Below are 15,728 nucleotides of genomic sequence, written 5' to 3'. Positions count from 1 at the left end.
CCTTCAAGTGTACAGTAAGTGGACAGGAGTGGCTTACAGCTAAAGAGAGTAATGTTTCTCTGCTGATGGTTCCCATTCTCTCCAGACACTGCAGCAAAAGGCCATCAAGCCATTTAGCTCAAATGAGGAAAAAAAATAACTTAGTCCTTAAAATAAAAAAAACATTAGAGAAGATGTCGAAAATAAATCCAGGTATGTATGTACGTGTGTGTGTCTGTTTGTGTAGCTGTGAAATGTGCTTATAATTTAATACAGTGGATACAGTCTCTGTAGTCTGAAAGCAGTGTCAGTGTAGCTACAGAGCAGTGGACGAGACTCACAGCAGCACAATAAATAGTGACAGTGAGCAGGGCAGACTGGGACAGCCCCTCTTAGTCTGGAGCGATTGTGTTTCAGTGTGTTCGCTCGGCTCTTCCTGTGGTGCTCTGTGTTGTGCAGCAAAAAGCCACTGCTGGGAGCCACAGTGGAAGAGATCAATTGTACACATTCCTGCCACCTGAGATTCAAGTGTTTCTGTAATACTGCACAGCTCAATCGATACTTAAGCAAGGAGCTGAGAGGCAGCAGCCCAGTGCATGTTTAGTGGACGGAAGACTCACACAGAGATAAAGCATGTATGTACTCCTGTATGTTTGTGCTCCCCACCTGTGAGCAGCATGCATGGAAAAAGATCAGGAGTTGACCCCAAAAACATATATATATGTATATATTATATACTGCTGGTTCAGCCAAGGCTAGAACTATTGCTGCCAGCTCATTATCAACAATCTAATGTGTTGGAAATGCATTTAAATATATTCAATTAGATTATTAATTACAATAAAACAAAACAATTCATGTATAATAATAATAATAATAATAATAATGATGATGCAGAATTTACAATATAAATCAGATTTAGAATAAGAGGTATTTGTCATAATTAGGCAGGAATGTGAATCAGTTTTGTTTTTCTTTCTGTCCTTTGAAGGAATCTCTCTTGAAGCCGATGTGCTGCACAAACACAGCTCAGCGGAGCAGATGTGACTGTTAAAAAGAAAACAGGCACTGTGGGCAAGGATCATTTAGCCCCGACGTCTTGAAATCTAAAACGTAAATATTGGGGATTTGGGCTTTGTGGAGAGGAGGAGTGGGAGCGCAGCGCCGAGGATGCTGGACAGAAATTAACAGATCCTGTATTGCAGGATGTGCAACGATGTGTTAAATTAAATGCAGCTGTTGAAATACAAAAGAGGAAAATTTTCAGTTTGAATAATAAAAAAAAGAAAATGCAAAGCAAACCCCTTTAAAGCCGTCAAAAGCTTTACACGGATCGCCGTGTGATCGTTTTTGACAACTTCTTTTGGAGCTTTGAGATAATTAATGACACGCGTCGCGCTCTTAATGAAACGTAGAAAAAAAATCTCTCAAAGACATATAAAATGCCGACATCTCAATAGTGTTAATGCTGATTTGTGTCTACTTAACTATATGCTCCAGATAAAATCATCTGCTTTGCCCCCTTTTGATTTATATTACAATTGCATTTATTGGTGTATAAATACATTTGACGAGTGAAGCTTTTCCTTTATGCGTAAAAAGCCTCGAATCAACTCGATTCCGAGGATTAGCCATTCACAGTGCTTTCAAAGACTGGCAAAGGAAATTATGAGGTTAAAACTGCGATCATTTAAAATTAATCAGTGACTGCTTTCACTGCTGCGCGTCAGTGCGCACGGGCAGAAAAGAGCTGCGTAACCAGCACCAATTACGCACAAGTTTTAAAAAAAACTTTCATTTTTATTTCTGCTCTTTAAAAAAGAGGATTGTTGCGGCACGAATAAATAAAAGCACACAAACACACAAAGTTTCTTTTGGAAAACTGATGTATTTGATTATTAGAGTAAAGAATTACAGTATCTTAGTTGTTAGTAGGTATTAAAGTGTAGAGAAACTGGACCCATAAAGATCTTCCAACTTTCCAAGAAAGTGCATGTAACAGTCCGAAGGTTGTCAAACCCGATATATATTTATATTTATAAAAACACTATCATTTTGTCCCCTGGCCATGATGGACTTCTTGTGTGAGCTATATGTACATTTTCTTTGCGAGGGAGTTTGTATTTCCACATCTGAACGTATTTACAGAAGCTTCAACACATAACTTTGCACTTGATGTCAGTGAGGATGCTGGGACATAGCAGCAACGTGGAAATCCAGCTGAGAAACTAAAAGAGAATCCTTCTCACTTGATTGGCTGCCTCAGTTCCAAAAACCAGGAGAACAGGCCAGACCGAATGTTCCCCTCTTAGTAACTGTCTTGCTCTCAATAACACCAAAATAGAACAAAAAAAAAAAAAAAAAAAAAGAAGACCGAGGGAAAAGAATAGTGAAGTAAACAAAAAGTAGAAAGTACAATACACAGACACTGTAACAACAAAACAAGTTAACACTAAAGAAACCATTGAAATGTAGCAAACTTCAACATTTTGTCTTACTTAAATAAGATAAAGGTAAATAACAACTGGAAAGAGAGGAACTACCACATCATTTAGTCCCTTGCCTGAATTTCATCGTTTTGTTTCGATGAGGGGAGGGGGGAATGAACACACAGATGTTAGACCATCTACAGAAGATCAGTGTACATTATTTACAGCAAGTCTGTTTGCTTATTACAGGGCTAATGCATCACATGAACATAGACAGTTCGGTTATAGCTAATACAGACAGAAAATAACTTAATGCCAAGGTAAAGTTATCTAACCAGATATTCTAAGTTTCAAAAGCACATTTTAAAGCACCCATACATACCCATTCTGGCTTTAAAATAAACAAAACCTAACTGTTAATGCTTCCACTTGGTTTCAAGCAAGGTTATAATCACTAATAAATAAGCTCCTTAAAACTATAACATGTACATTGTACAAAAAAAGCAACTTGTCTTCACACTCATGTTCGTAAAGATTCAATGGCGAGCAAAGCAGTTCAGTTGATTTTGTCCCTGTCTTGTTCTCTTCCTTTCTCTTCGTCTGTGTGTCTACATATGTGTACAGTTTGCCTGTAGGCATCTTCACGAGGCTGTGCCCAGCACGAGGACATACACTCTAATTGGTGACAATTTCTTTATTGTCTTCCATGAAGCGTGTGAACCGGAAGTGAGCCCCGTTCTCTGTGTTGGCCATTTTCTCCAGGCCAGCCAGAGCAGCATTGGGCTCCGTGCTGTGTAGCTTGTCCAGGCTGCCCGTCAGGCCACCTATAGGAGAGCTGCCCCCATTCCCCACACTGCCGGACATGGGTGGGATGCCTCCATTCTGGATGACAGAGATTTCATTTGTCTTCATTGCCAGGCCGTTGGAGAAGGCTGCAGCGTACTGGTTCCAGAAACTGGCTGGGTCCCCGTTGCTCACCCTCGATGCCATGTCCTTCTGGAAGATCTCAGGAAACTTGACTGGGTTCGTGCCCAGGAAGGCCATTGGGCCATCCACGGAAAGCCTCCGGCCACGTCTGGCAGGAGCGCTATTCCACATGTGTGTGCCCATGTGAACCTAAACAGACAGAGAGGGAGGAGAGAGAAGGGAATAAAAGGAAGGGAGGAGAGCGACAGAGCAACGAGAGGGATGAAAATTAGTGATGTTTACAAACTTGGCCATAAGAGCTGCACATGAGATGATGCAATGGAAAAAATAATAATAATGCTCGACTGTGAATTAAAATAGCTTCACACCCTGAGTGCAGCAGACCGGTTAGCTGACTCCGCTGTGAGAGGTACCAACATGGTGTAAATATCTTATTTTGGCAAGACTGATACATGCTGTATAATCTAAACTTTAATTTGCTCATCTCACAAGGGGACCACACTGGTTGAGCTAAAATTACACTGTCCAGTTTCATTGCTGCAGCCAGTATTAAATGGGACATTTCACCTCTGCCTAAACCCTTTCTAAAGCAAAGACATTTTTTTCTCCTTCATAATCCCTGAGGCAACTGAATAATTATGTTTTAATGTATTTTACGTACAACTTTTCGCAAAAATGTTAGGAAGCTTTACTCTGTTTACTGTGGTGAGGCTAGTTTAATTAGAAACAAATATCTCTGTGTAAGATCAGTATCAACCAACAGCTACAGCTTGATTTACTACGATCTTTAAAAATTAACATGCATCCTAAATTCCTCTCTAGGATAAAATTAACTCACTGAAAAATAACCACCATAGTGTTACATTAAGTCGTCATAATTTCCCCAAGTATCTGTAGATCCCTGTGCAGATCATTCTCTTAATTATTTAGGCGTGTGACATTTTTCACAGAATCCGTTATGGAAAAACACAGACAGGCCTCGCTCACAGTGATTACCTCTGATAATTCATTCACTGCACGGAATCATTCTTAGCCGATCGCATTCTGGAATTCCTCCCCAATAATCATATTAGTTGAGTGATTCAGCCTTTCCACTAAGGTAATTTTTTTTCTCACAAAGCTGTTCCTTTCATTAATTATAGAACATTACTACCTCTTGATGCCTGGTGCACTGACATGCCATATAAAAACTAAATAGTTGCTCCGAGACTCATTTTTCACCAACGTTCTCACGCACAAACTTTTAGGAGACCAACAGTTTTCTGGGTGTTTCGACATTTACCTTGAGGTTTCCTTTGGTGGTGAAAGCTCGACCACAGATGCTGCAGGCAAAGGGCTTCTCCCCTGTGTGGGTTCTCTCGTGGATCTGCAGAGCGCTGGAGGAGGAGAAACATTTCCCGCAGGTGTTGCAGAAGTGTTGCTTGGGTGTCCTTCGTGGCGGAGCAGCGGAGAGCACTGGGGAAGTGGAGGCAGATGATGTGACCAAGCCAGAGGGAATGTCCTTGTTCTCTGGGTGGAGGCCATGCAGGAAGCCGTTGACCTCTGGTTTAAGAGACCCAACAGAGAGGAGGGAAGGTGTTGGGCTGGAGGACAGGCTGGTATTTGACGGCTCAAAGAGCTGGGAGGGCAGGTCTCTCATTTGATGGGTTAACATGTGCTGCTTGAGGTTGCCCTTAGTGGAGAAACCCCTGTTGCATGCCGTGCAAATAAATGGTCGTTCTTTGGTATGGCTTCGATAATGAATGTCCAAGGCACTCTGACAAGCAAAGGTCTTCCCACAGATATCACAGGATGTGTTCTTGATGATGCTACGCTCACGGAAGGGGAAAATCATGCCCATAGGGTCTTTTGAAGGATTGACAGATGTCAGGTCCAGCGCTCCGATGTTCGAGGGGTGAGAGTGCAAGAGGCTTGCACTGCTGTAGTCCAAGGATAAGGCCCTCTGGTGCCTTTCTTCGAGGCTGGGGGATTTACGTATTTGTGGATGCATGCTAGTGGGGGATGGCGCCTGCATGGAGGAGGTAGATTCTGACACAGCTGGACTCCCGGCGCTTTGGCTTTCAACATCCCCTCCCAGAGATGAGGAGTCATTGGTGAGGCAATCCCCCTCAGCTAAGCCATTTGCAGTAGCCTTCATTTGGCTGGCTTGGAGCACCTCCATTTCATTATTATTGGCATTCTCTTGGCCATTCTTCTCTTGCCCCTCCTGGCTAGCCATTTCAGGGGGAACTGGGGAGTTACATAGACTGTCATGGGAAGCATCAGCTGATCTGGGTGTGTCCGGCACACTGCTATCTGGGCCCTCTTCCATTCCTTCAATGTTGTCATCAGAGAAGGTGTCCAGATCGTCAAAGTTTCTCTCCTCAAATGAGCCGGTGTCAGAGGCCATGGACTCTGGATAACTCTCTGGCAAAGGGGTGTTTGGGATCTGCCCACCCATGTGCATACGAATATGTTGCTGTAGAACCACAGCATTCGTGAACTTCTTCTGACAAATAGGGCAGGAGTGTTGGACTCTAAGAGGAGGCATGGCCCTATGGACGCTGTAGTGGGTCTTAAGATTTCCCTTGGTGGTAAACGCCCTGCCACAGATTTTACACTTGAACGGCCTTTCCCCAGTGTGAGTGCGATAGTGCATTTTCAGAGCACTTTGGCAGCTCAGCACCCGGTGGCAGATGACACATTCATTAGGGTCTGTCACCTTCCTATCAATGTTCTCCACAAGCTGCTGCAGTTTGGAAGTCTCGGACCCCTGGAGAGGATCCAGAATACCCCCAAAGGGGAACTTAGCCTTGAACTGATCAGACATGAGAGGCATGAGCGGGTTAGTCATCATAGGAGGGCTGTTAGATGTTGTGTACTCAGTAGCGCTCTCTGAGGCAGAGCTCACATTTGTTATGAAGCCTGAGGAGTGGCTGCCTTCTTCAGTTTTTCCATTTGAGGTAGGCAAAGTTGCACCTTCACCCTCTTCAGACACTCCATCATTACTTCTAGCTAAAGGCTCAGCAGAACCTGAGTCACTCTTTGCTGTAACAGATGGGCTAGTTATGGCTATTGAATGATCTTCCTTCTTGATGAAATGTGGCAGGCTCGGCATGGTTGGTGGCAGCAGCATGCCGACTGAGGACGTCAGAGTGGGCAAAACTGGTTTGCTGTCCAGCCAGCTAGTGACAGGCTTCTCAGGGGGCATAGACATGCCGTATGGAATGCCAGTGCTTGTTGGTATGTTGTCTAAATGCTCAGGAACAGGGTAGGGGTTCATCTGGATGTGTGGGTATTTTTCTTTATGACGTTGGAAATGCACCTTCAGGTTACCACGGGTGGAGAAGCGGTTGCCACAGATATTACACTTGTATGGTCTCTCGCCAGTGTGAGAGCGCAGGTGAATTTGCAAGGCACTGTCACTCCCAAACACCTTGCCACAAAATCTGCACTTATGTTTGAAAAAAGCATCATCAGAGCTGCTCTTCTGCTCAAATGAAGTGACATTTGGTGGCTTGCCTTTCCTCTGCTGAGCCAAAGCTGCTAAAGAGTTGAGGTCCTCTACGGTGGTGCCAACACTGGGCAGAGAGCTGGAGAACATGGGGTTTCCAGGAGGGGGCTGAGGTAGAAGGGGATTCACTGCAGAGCTTAACAAGCTACCTATTCCAAATGCTGGCGTTGATGACTTAGCTAGTGAGGAGTTGCTTAGCTGAGAATGGAGGCTGCTCATGTGACTCGGCCTCTTGTCAGAGGACTGGGGATTGACTGTTGATGGCCCCAGTGTGGTAACGTTCTGAGATGTCTCACTGCTGCTTGGGTTGGACTGAGGTAGCTGTGCTGCTGCAGCCAGCTGCTTTAGGCTGCTAATACTGGCTGACTGACTGGCCAGGTTCTGTGCTAGGCCTGCGGCTGCAGCCAGCTGTTGGGAGAGATGTGAGCTGAGTGTGGTCAGTGGGCTGGCAGCAGGCCCCATTGTGCCTGGAGCAGAAGCTGGGGGTACCTGCAGTTCTGGGGACTGGGAGGCCAGAAGCAGTATCTGATGGCGAATCTGCTCGATAAGTTGCAGCTGGTGGATCTGTTGCTGTTGCAGGGCTAATAGCTGCTCCATCAGGGCTGGCACTGCCACCCTGGGGCCCCCCGTGGAACGGGCTTCTTGGGAGAACTGGGCCACCGCCACCTTGGTGCTCTGCAGATTTTCAATTATGACATTGCTGTTGATCATTGAGAAGTTCCCCAGTTCAGTTAGGTTACTGAGCTGAGGTAGCGAGGCAGAGATAGCTGAAGTACCTACGGCAGGGCCAGAGGTACCCCTGCTAGCATGGCTGCTGACTGTATTAATGGGGCTCCCGCTCTCTGTGTGACTGCCTTCCTCTTCATGACCGCTGCTCATTCCGGAAACATCCACGTCCATAGATTCGTCTTTTTCAAGAGTGTTAGGCTCCAAAAGGTCACTGCACTCTGTTTGATCAGTGTTATTAGCTGTCTCATTCATCTGGTCATCGGGATTATGGGGAGGAGACCCAGGCGAGAAAGTTCCAGCAGGGGAGGCAGGATTTTCATTCACTATCAGAACTAACTGATTCTTAGTGCAATTCTTCTGGTGTTCCTCGAGATCTGATAGTTCAAAGAACTCAGCACAACATCTGCGACAGACATGGGCGTCTGACTCCTTGCAGGGGGGTTCCTCGGAGCAAAGTTCTGAGTCCCCTGAAAAAGAGGAAACAGGATTAGTGATTAGAAATGTTTTGCAGCTGAAGAAGCAGCTTTATCTCCTCAAATTCCATTGTTGTTAATCTTAAGTTAATCAGTTTTACACTTATCCTTTTGATGTGTTCACAAAAACAACGATCGAAAGGCAACAATAAGCCAACACAAATGAGAAAAGGCCCTATTCAATGCAGTGGCCTCTGAAACATGATAAGAGGGGATACAAAATCAATGGGAACTGCTCAAATATTGCTTAAAAGTGATCTTTGAAGATGTACATCTGGGTTTCATCAGCGCAACCAAAGGTAATCATTTTCTCCAGATAATCCATCAAAATATAGAATAGAGTGAAGCAAGGACATTGCGTCTTAATGAAATTTCATAGAAAGGCATTGATTTCCTATATTCCATGCCCTTCAAAGTCTACTTGTCCACTCGGCGCAAATCAAGCATTTGAAGGACTTATTAGACTTTCAATTTGCTGTCAACTTTGCTCATTTTCAGCCAACTATGGGCATCTTGGACAGGTTATCTATGTCACTAAACTAATTTGTATCCACTCAGCCTGCAATCACAGTGAGACATGAACAACAGAGCCTGTGGCATGCAGACTGCAGCATGCACACACCAAACACAATAAAGCAAACAGAAAAGGAAAAAAATAAAAGAATTTAAAAATAAAGCGACTATTTTAATGCCTATGATGTGAATTATTTGCCATGGTTAAAATTTAGGCCGCTTCATGAAAAGAGCGAAAAATACATTTAATTCTCAAGCCACTGCACTTTTCTTCCATAATGGTGAAAAAACTTTGACCTCAAAACATTATCAGCCACAGAAAAGGCAGTCATATGTAAATTACTGTGGGAAAAAAGGCAACGGAAAAAAGAAAAATATGTCTAAAAGAATAACTAAGGAAACTAAACCAAACTGAGGAGCAGGGTGGTGTATCAGAAGGCATGCATCACAAACTTGCCAAAACTGAGAAACTGGACACACCAGCTCACAGAACAAGCAATACAGACAGAGCAACTTCTGTCAATACTCACATAAAAATTCAAAAGTAATGACCACTTTTCAAATGCGCACAGAGGCAGGTTTTTAAAATTTTCCGTTTTAATAAACAGAACGAGTCGGGGAGTGAAAAGGCAGGACGACACCCTGCCCCCAGAGCCACTGCTGTGTTCCAGACTTTCCTTATTCACTTCCCTCTTTGTCACACTAAAATCTCGCTATTTAACATACAAGTTGATTTACAAATTGCATTTCTCTATGAATCCCTTTCATTGTGGCTCTGGCCCCTCAACACTTTCATCAGGGCCAAGAATTCATTTGCAAATGAAACCCAGAGAAGTGCAGCCCTGCCCCACAGAGAGACAGGATGCCTTCCCATTGTTCGCGCAGCATGGGAGCGGCGGGGATCGTCGGCACAGCCTGGCCCTGCTCATCTCAGTCGACTCAAAGCAGATCCTGTTTAATTCAGGGATTATCTCCCTCAATGTTTCTCTGCTCAGAGACATCAGATAACGCAAAGTTGCCATGACAGTAAACCCTAGCCCTCACACCACCAAACCATGCAAACAGGGAAGACTCAACTTTAATGATAACTTTTCATGTTAAATCCCCCATTCCACCCACCCGCCTACCTACACCCCGAGTGTTAATTTTGAAAAAATGTGTTTGATTCATAGTGTGAGAAATGTGAGGATTAAATAAACATCTTTTCTCTTCTCTCAAGGCTGACTGTACATGAATTAGTGTGAAGAAAATCCAATCATATAACCCTGAGCGGTATGAAAATAGAAGAATATACAAATAGAAAAACTCTTTCACAGACATCTGGAAGATGCAGAGTTAATCATAAATAAAATATGTGCGTTTGCACTTACATGCGTGGGTGTGAGCGCCACACAGAAATACACTACACACCATGCATGTACAAAATAGGAAACAATAAGTGTTCTGAAATTTAATTAATTTACCATTTCATTCACACACATACTTCAGAAATGGTCTAAGTATGTTCCTTTAATTTAAATAATTTCCAAAGATTTAAATAATATTTTGTGCACAGTACAACTTAAAAAATCATACAGAGGTTTTTAATAATACTATGTTGAACATGCAAATTTATTCTGAATAATAATAAAATTATCATTAGTATAGAAAATTACGGCGATAATAAATGTCATATATTTTCCCCCAAAATGATGCATTTCTGTATCATTAATTAAGGAAGTAGAACAAAGCATTTTCATCAAACTTGTGCAATGCAGCATTGGACGGTGTCCTCTTCTCCAACTCTATCTTAAGTTTGGAATGGGAGAGGAAAAGAAATGATAATAAGGCCCTTACAAATGCAAAACATAAGAATCATTTCATCAATAACTTTGGCGCTTACGCGAATAAAGATTTGCTCTTACTTTGTCTTATAACACTTTGTCTTCCTTTACTCAACGATCAAAAAAGGATCAAAACTGAATCAATGCTTCACTACAAATCCACTGTCCACATAAGTATAGTAAACAGCGCAGATGCTAGCATTAGGCTTAATTCCCAAAATAGAAAGGATTAACTTCGAATTAAAATTAAGATAAAGTCAAGCTGGTATGAAGAAGGAGTCTGTAAAACTTCTATAGAACCTCTATCAAAAGCACAATGTAAGCAGTGCGGAGGGCTAAAAGGGTGTCAGGAAAGACAAAGAGCAAGAGGACAGAGCCTCGAAGAGACTGACCAAAGTCTGAATATGAGAGACAAGAAAGCGAGGATTAGTCGAAAAAGTTGACGGAGAGCTTTGAGAGTTCCTACATTATTTTTTCGCAGGGGGCCTCTGTGAGCCTCTTGACACTTGTAACTTCAGGAGGGTTTCTGCTCACATCGTCTCCAGCTCTCAGGACTCATCCCACTGAACACTAGATGGGGTTCCACTAAAGCTGCCGTGGTCCAAGACAAGACTCAAATCTCAGAAGCTCTGCCCCGGTGACATGGTTAAAGCTTAAGGGGAGGGAAAAAAAAGGCAAAGCAAGTCCTTCAGGCTACACCTAGACTCACACCACATAAACACTGGCAAAATGACAACTGACTGCACTCTGTGTTTGCAGGGAACAACAGTGTAAATGGGGCTGCCCTGCCAATCTCCCCTCTAGGGGGGCCACTCTGATAGGATGTCAGGGGATGGCCACAACATTGATAAGGCCTCAGTCCCGCACACACTTTAATAAAAAGCCGAGGCCTTGCTGGGCCGCCTGCAGCTCCGATCAACAGGGTCAGTGGCGAGGCAGAGAGGAACACACTGGGCCCTGAACTCTGATCACCTCCGCACAGAGGGACACTGGCAAAGGTTAAAACAGCTCTCCATCCCACCCTCTGTGGCCCTCACGCCGACCTCCCAGTAACTACGGCCCTTAGCATCACTGATATTCAGCTACAAACACAATGACTTTCTGTTTCACTTCCGGATACCACAACTCTCCAGCAGACACACTCTTGTCATGAGTACTGTCTCAGCGAAATACCCCCCGAAACCTGAAGACAACATGGCTCTGCTCTTAGAATTACACACACAGGACACTTGCAACTATTTTACCAAGTGACACTGCACTGGGCATTATTGGGAAATGTTGCATCCTGCAGTCTGCCAGGGTTGGTGCCAAAAGTGACTCTTCATCACTCTACGTTTATTAGATTTAAAGGAAAAACGCAGAAAAAACAGCACTCAGGATTTAGCTAGGTTTTGCAATAATCATCAAGTTCCTAAAAATCACGTGAAATGTGCAGCAAACACCGTTTCTATGCAAGACTTTCTCCTGAAAGAAGTGTTTGTTTGAAATGAGCTGCACATGGTTTTCAGGCTGCATTAAACACCATGCGGCCTTGAGAAAATTTACTTTGCATACGTTACATTTATTTTTAATTTCATTTAGGCCTACATGATTTATATTATTGACGTGCAAAACCTTTTTTTGTTTTACAAAATAAAATTACCAAAATGTATTTTTTGCGCAGCAAATTCGACCGCACTGCGCAACAGAACAAAGTTGAGCTTCTCTTAAATTAAACTACATTTTTGAAAATTACAGGAAATAGAAATCACTATTATTTTCTTGATAGAATAGTCGGTCAACAAAAATTCACGTTGTAAAGCAACGCTCTGCAACAAAATTCAAATCTCAATACCGATATCCTTTATTTTTAACACACTCTAGTTTTATTGAAGTTTTTCATGTAAATATCGTTTTTTTGGACAAAACAATTTGCAATAACTTGCAGGTTTACGGGCTTTCGTTGCCCTTTGAAATTCTAACAGCTTCACAGCACACTTCTGGATTTGCACCTCTGAATGCCACTTTGTACAAACTCATTTCACATTTTGTGCGCAACTTCAGCGTTAAAAGCGAGACTTCACGCTCAAAACAGTGTGACTGAAATATTTATAAAGCATCTACGCACACAAGTCCTCATGGCCTAAAACGCACAAGTAAAAATAAACGAACCTTTTTTCTTATTGCTAATTTTGGTTGGGAAAACTATCCTGTATTTTGTAATAAAACACAAATTGACTGTGTAATTGTGTGTGCGTTTCTCGCTGTGAGCACGACTGAACTTCTAAATGCTGCTATTTGTGCAGAAAGTGTAAAGGATGAGTAAAGTGAGGAGATCGGCTCAGGGTCTGGGAGAGATGTTTGTTCATTTACGCTCTGGAGCAGTTTGCTCCTGTTTCATCCAACCTACAGCAATAAAACACAACAGAGCGCAAACAAACCACGACTAACTGAAACTGATTTTCTTTCTTTCTTTTTTTTTAAAAGAGGGAAAAGACTGTACTGCACAACAAAGACTGAAACACACGGAAGGAGGAATTTGTGTGTCCGGGACTCAGGAAAAGTTGGGAGTCCCGGCAGGAGCGACAGGGTGGTCCATGTCGAGGAACCGAGACAGAACGCAGAGAAACCGAAAACTCCGCCGAATATAGAAGAGTTTTATGTTCGTTTCAATTCACGATTTAAAACTGAAGGTGAGACGTAAAGTTTCAAAACTTTTAACACACACATGAAGCGCAAACACGAAGAAACTCTACTTTAATTAACGTATTCATTTATAATGGGTGAGTTTGTATAATACTGATAACGGAGACTTTGTCGCAGAAAATATATTATAATTTTTTTAAAAGGTGATTTTAAATTCTTCTTTAAACTGGAATAAAGTGAATGCGAAGAAATCCGGACGGAGCATTAAGTTTTGTGAAAAGTGGAACAGACTTTCATCACGAAGACGATGGAATTTGCAAAGAAAAAGGAAACGAACAGTTTCCAGCTCAGTTCTAAGTATTAAGTTTACCGGTGAGAACTGCGCCCAAGCGCATGAGAACACCTCCAAAAGTGTGAGAAATTCGCGGTGCTTGGATAAAAAGGAGCGATAGGTTACTTGGACTCACCATTGTGCTCCGATAAAGGCAGATGAGGGTCGGATTGGAAGTGTTGCGGCTTCGCTTGTTTCCTCCGCGACATGCTGGCTGGCACATCAGCAGGCAAAGAATAAAAAAAATGACTACAAAACCTTCTCAAAAATTACGTAAATCGAGCCCATCCACCGCGCATGTGCCCCGTTATGATTATCAATAATGCTCTGCGATTAATCATACGGGGGGCTTCTTTGAAAGGCGATTGGCACCTCGCCAGCCCCCCTCCTATTCAAATGAAGTCTCTTTAATCAATTAGCTCCTGATTTGCTGGGGACTCTTGTCTCTCTCTCAGCTCCCACCCAATGAGTTGATCCGTACGGGGAAGAAAGGCTGGGTTTTCCAAACTCCCTTTAGATACGGTTTAACCCCTTCTGTTAGCCAAGTCAAAGCTTATCTTGACTACTACAGGGGGGATGTCAGCGTCTCGAGTCCATGCCTGCGACAGTATCTTTCAATCTTTCACATTGATCAAGCGCTGATCACAGTTTTTTTTCCCTCTCTCTCTTCGTTTCTCTCTCCTCCTGTAGATGTGGAAGTGACGGGACGCTCACAAACCTCCGCGATCTCCAAACAAAACTTTCTTCTCTCAAACAACTCGGTAGTCCGTCCTCCGCGCTCGCATCGGGATCGTTGTGATTCAGCTCTTGTTGTGTTGCGCACCGACACCTACTCTCTGAAGAGTTTGAAGCGAGGCTCCCGGTGTGCTAAAACGCAGCGTCGCGCCAGCATGTTCCGTGCGTAAATGACACCGGTAAGCGTCCCCAAAAGTCCACAGTGTGATGCGACGTCCCAATCAGTTTCATTTGATTATGATTAGCAGAAAGGGGGGGTCACTTACTAACACGTTTTCATCACACACTGCGTTCCGCGAATAAACAAACTTTGAGGGCCCGTGCGGCAATGGGACAAATGTGGAGCCCGGCCCATCGACGATCTGATTGGTCACCGGGCTATTCAGTCACGCTACCATTCACCCCCCCCCCCCCCCCCCCAGTCCTCCTCTTCCCACCTCCATCCCTCCCTCCTCTCTCTCCCTCTCCATCTCTCTCTCTCTTTCTCTCTGATTGCGCACAGCAAATCCAAAAGCTTTGTGCGCGCCGGGATGATCAGCGGTAAAAACAGCGGAGAGACACAAGTCTGTTCATCTGCATGAGGAGGAAAAAAAGCTTTTCATTTGTTGTCGAAACATTTATTTCCTGACCTGCTTCACACCTACATCAACCGGATTCAACTATATTTCACATCATATATTTAACTACTGCTAGAAACTTTATTTGTTGCCATTCAGTGAGTTATTTCTAGTAAAACAAGACTAAAGAATGTCCTTATGAGAAGCTGGATGTTTTTAAAGGCCTTATGATTAGTTTGAATTTATATAAAGCGTTTTTAAAGGCATTGATAATTGGACAATAGTGCAGCTGGTAGCTGCAAACCCAACGAACCAATGTCTTAATCAAGCCTGTAAAGAAGTTATAGAGCACGCACACTGCGATTATTATTTTTATTATTATCGTTATCAATATTATTATAGCCCTAAATAATGCACTAACAGGAGCGCACCTTCAGTTGGGATGTTTTAAGAGGGCAAGAGGTCCCACAGGAGCTTCATGGGAGCGCAGAGTCGAGTAGATTTATTACCTGAAAAAGATAAACGAAGCTCTCAGTCGGGCTGATTTTGAGAAATGAAGATAATAATGTTACTATAGGTGATGCCTCGGATGCCATTATTTTTCACTGAATATTTAAAGAGCAGCTGCGGGCTAGATGGATCTGGTCCTCTCTTGTGTCAGCTATCTTTTAGTTTCGACTAGCCTTACTATTTACTTATTCATGACAAAAGGAAAGAGCAGGGGGGGAAAATCAAATACCTCTGATGGCCCTGAGTGATCTGCCTTATCAATGCGTTATGCCAAATAATTAAACAATACTTTTTTTCTTTCTTAGATAGTAAATTGCTACATATTTTTGGAGGCATGTTTGAGCTGTCGAAAAATATCTGGCAACCCAATCGAAGTGTGAGCTGTGACTAAGAGAATGGAGCAGCAAATGATCATTAATAGGGGAAAACGTGTATGTGTGTGAGCGCGCCGTTAAAAAGCCCCATGCAATTATGTGCACCAAACTTGAAATTGCAGGGAGAGGGGGGGAAGGGGGTCTGCAATATTGTAATGTCCCGGGCGGGAAAATCAATGGGCAGTTAATTGATGTGAGTGTTGGTGTGAGATTGTAAACAGGGTGATTTG

The 15,728-nt window shown here is 43.2% G+C and overlaps 1 protein-coding gene across 2 annotated transcripts; it reads right to left on the bottom strand.

The window, feature by feature from the left end:
• Positions 1-1,847: 1,847 nt before the first annotated feature.
• On the bottom strand, positions 1,848-14,368 carry sall1a (spalt-like transcription factor 1a). 2 transcript variants are annotated; one of them, XM_022196289.2, is made up of 3 exons: positions 13,459-14,368; positions 4,618-8,024; positions 1,848-3,524 (listed from the first exon to the last, which is right to left on the bottom strand). In XM_022196289.2, exons 1-3 carry the CDS (start codon positions 13,529-13,531, stop codon positions 3,084-3,086), a joined length of 3,921 nt encoding a protein of 1,306 aa, XP_022051981.1. In that variant the 5' UTR covers positions 13,532-14,368; the 3' UTR covers positions 1,848-3,083. The 2 variants fall into 2 exon arrangements, with proteins under 2 accessions (XP_022051981.1, XP_051797172.1); XM_051941212.1 differs by lacking the exon at positions 13,459-14,368 and adding an exon at positions 10,833-10,978.
• Between the last annotated feature and the right edge of the window lie 1,360 nt (positions 14,369-15,728).

The sequence above is a fragment of the Acanthochromis polyacanthus genome, chromosome 2, assembly GCF_021347895.1.
Source record: "Acanthochromis polyacanthus isolate Apoly-LR-REF ecotype Palm Island chromosome 2, KAUST_Apoly_ChrSc, whole genome shotgun sequence".
NCBI lineage: Eukaryota > Metazoa > Chordata > Actinopteri > Pomacentridae > Acanthochromis > Acanthochromis polyacanthus.
The sequence above is the reverse complement of the archived record's forward strand: the minus strand, read 5'-3'. Positions and strand labels throughout refer to the sequence as shown.

Excerpts from the sequence above, each read along its gene's own strand:
- sall1a (XM_022196289.2), bottom strand. The coding sequence starts at position 13,531 with ATGTCGCGGAGGAAACAAGCGAAGCCGCAACACTTCCAATCCGACCCT. Across the intron at positions 8,025-13,458 it reads GCCTTTATCGGAGCACAATG|GGGACTCAGAACTTTGCTCC; the intron begins GTGAGTCCAAGT and ends CCTCTTTTTCAG. Across the intron at positions 3,525-4,617 it reads CCACCAAAGGAAACCTCAAG|GTTCACATGGGCACACACAT; the intron begins GTAAATGTCGAA and ends CTGTCTGTTTAG.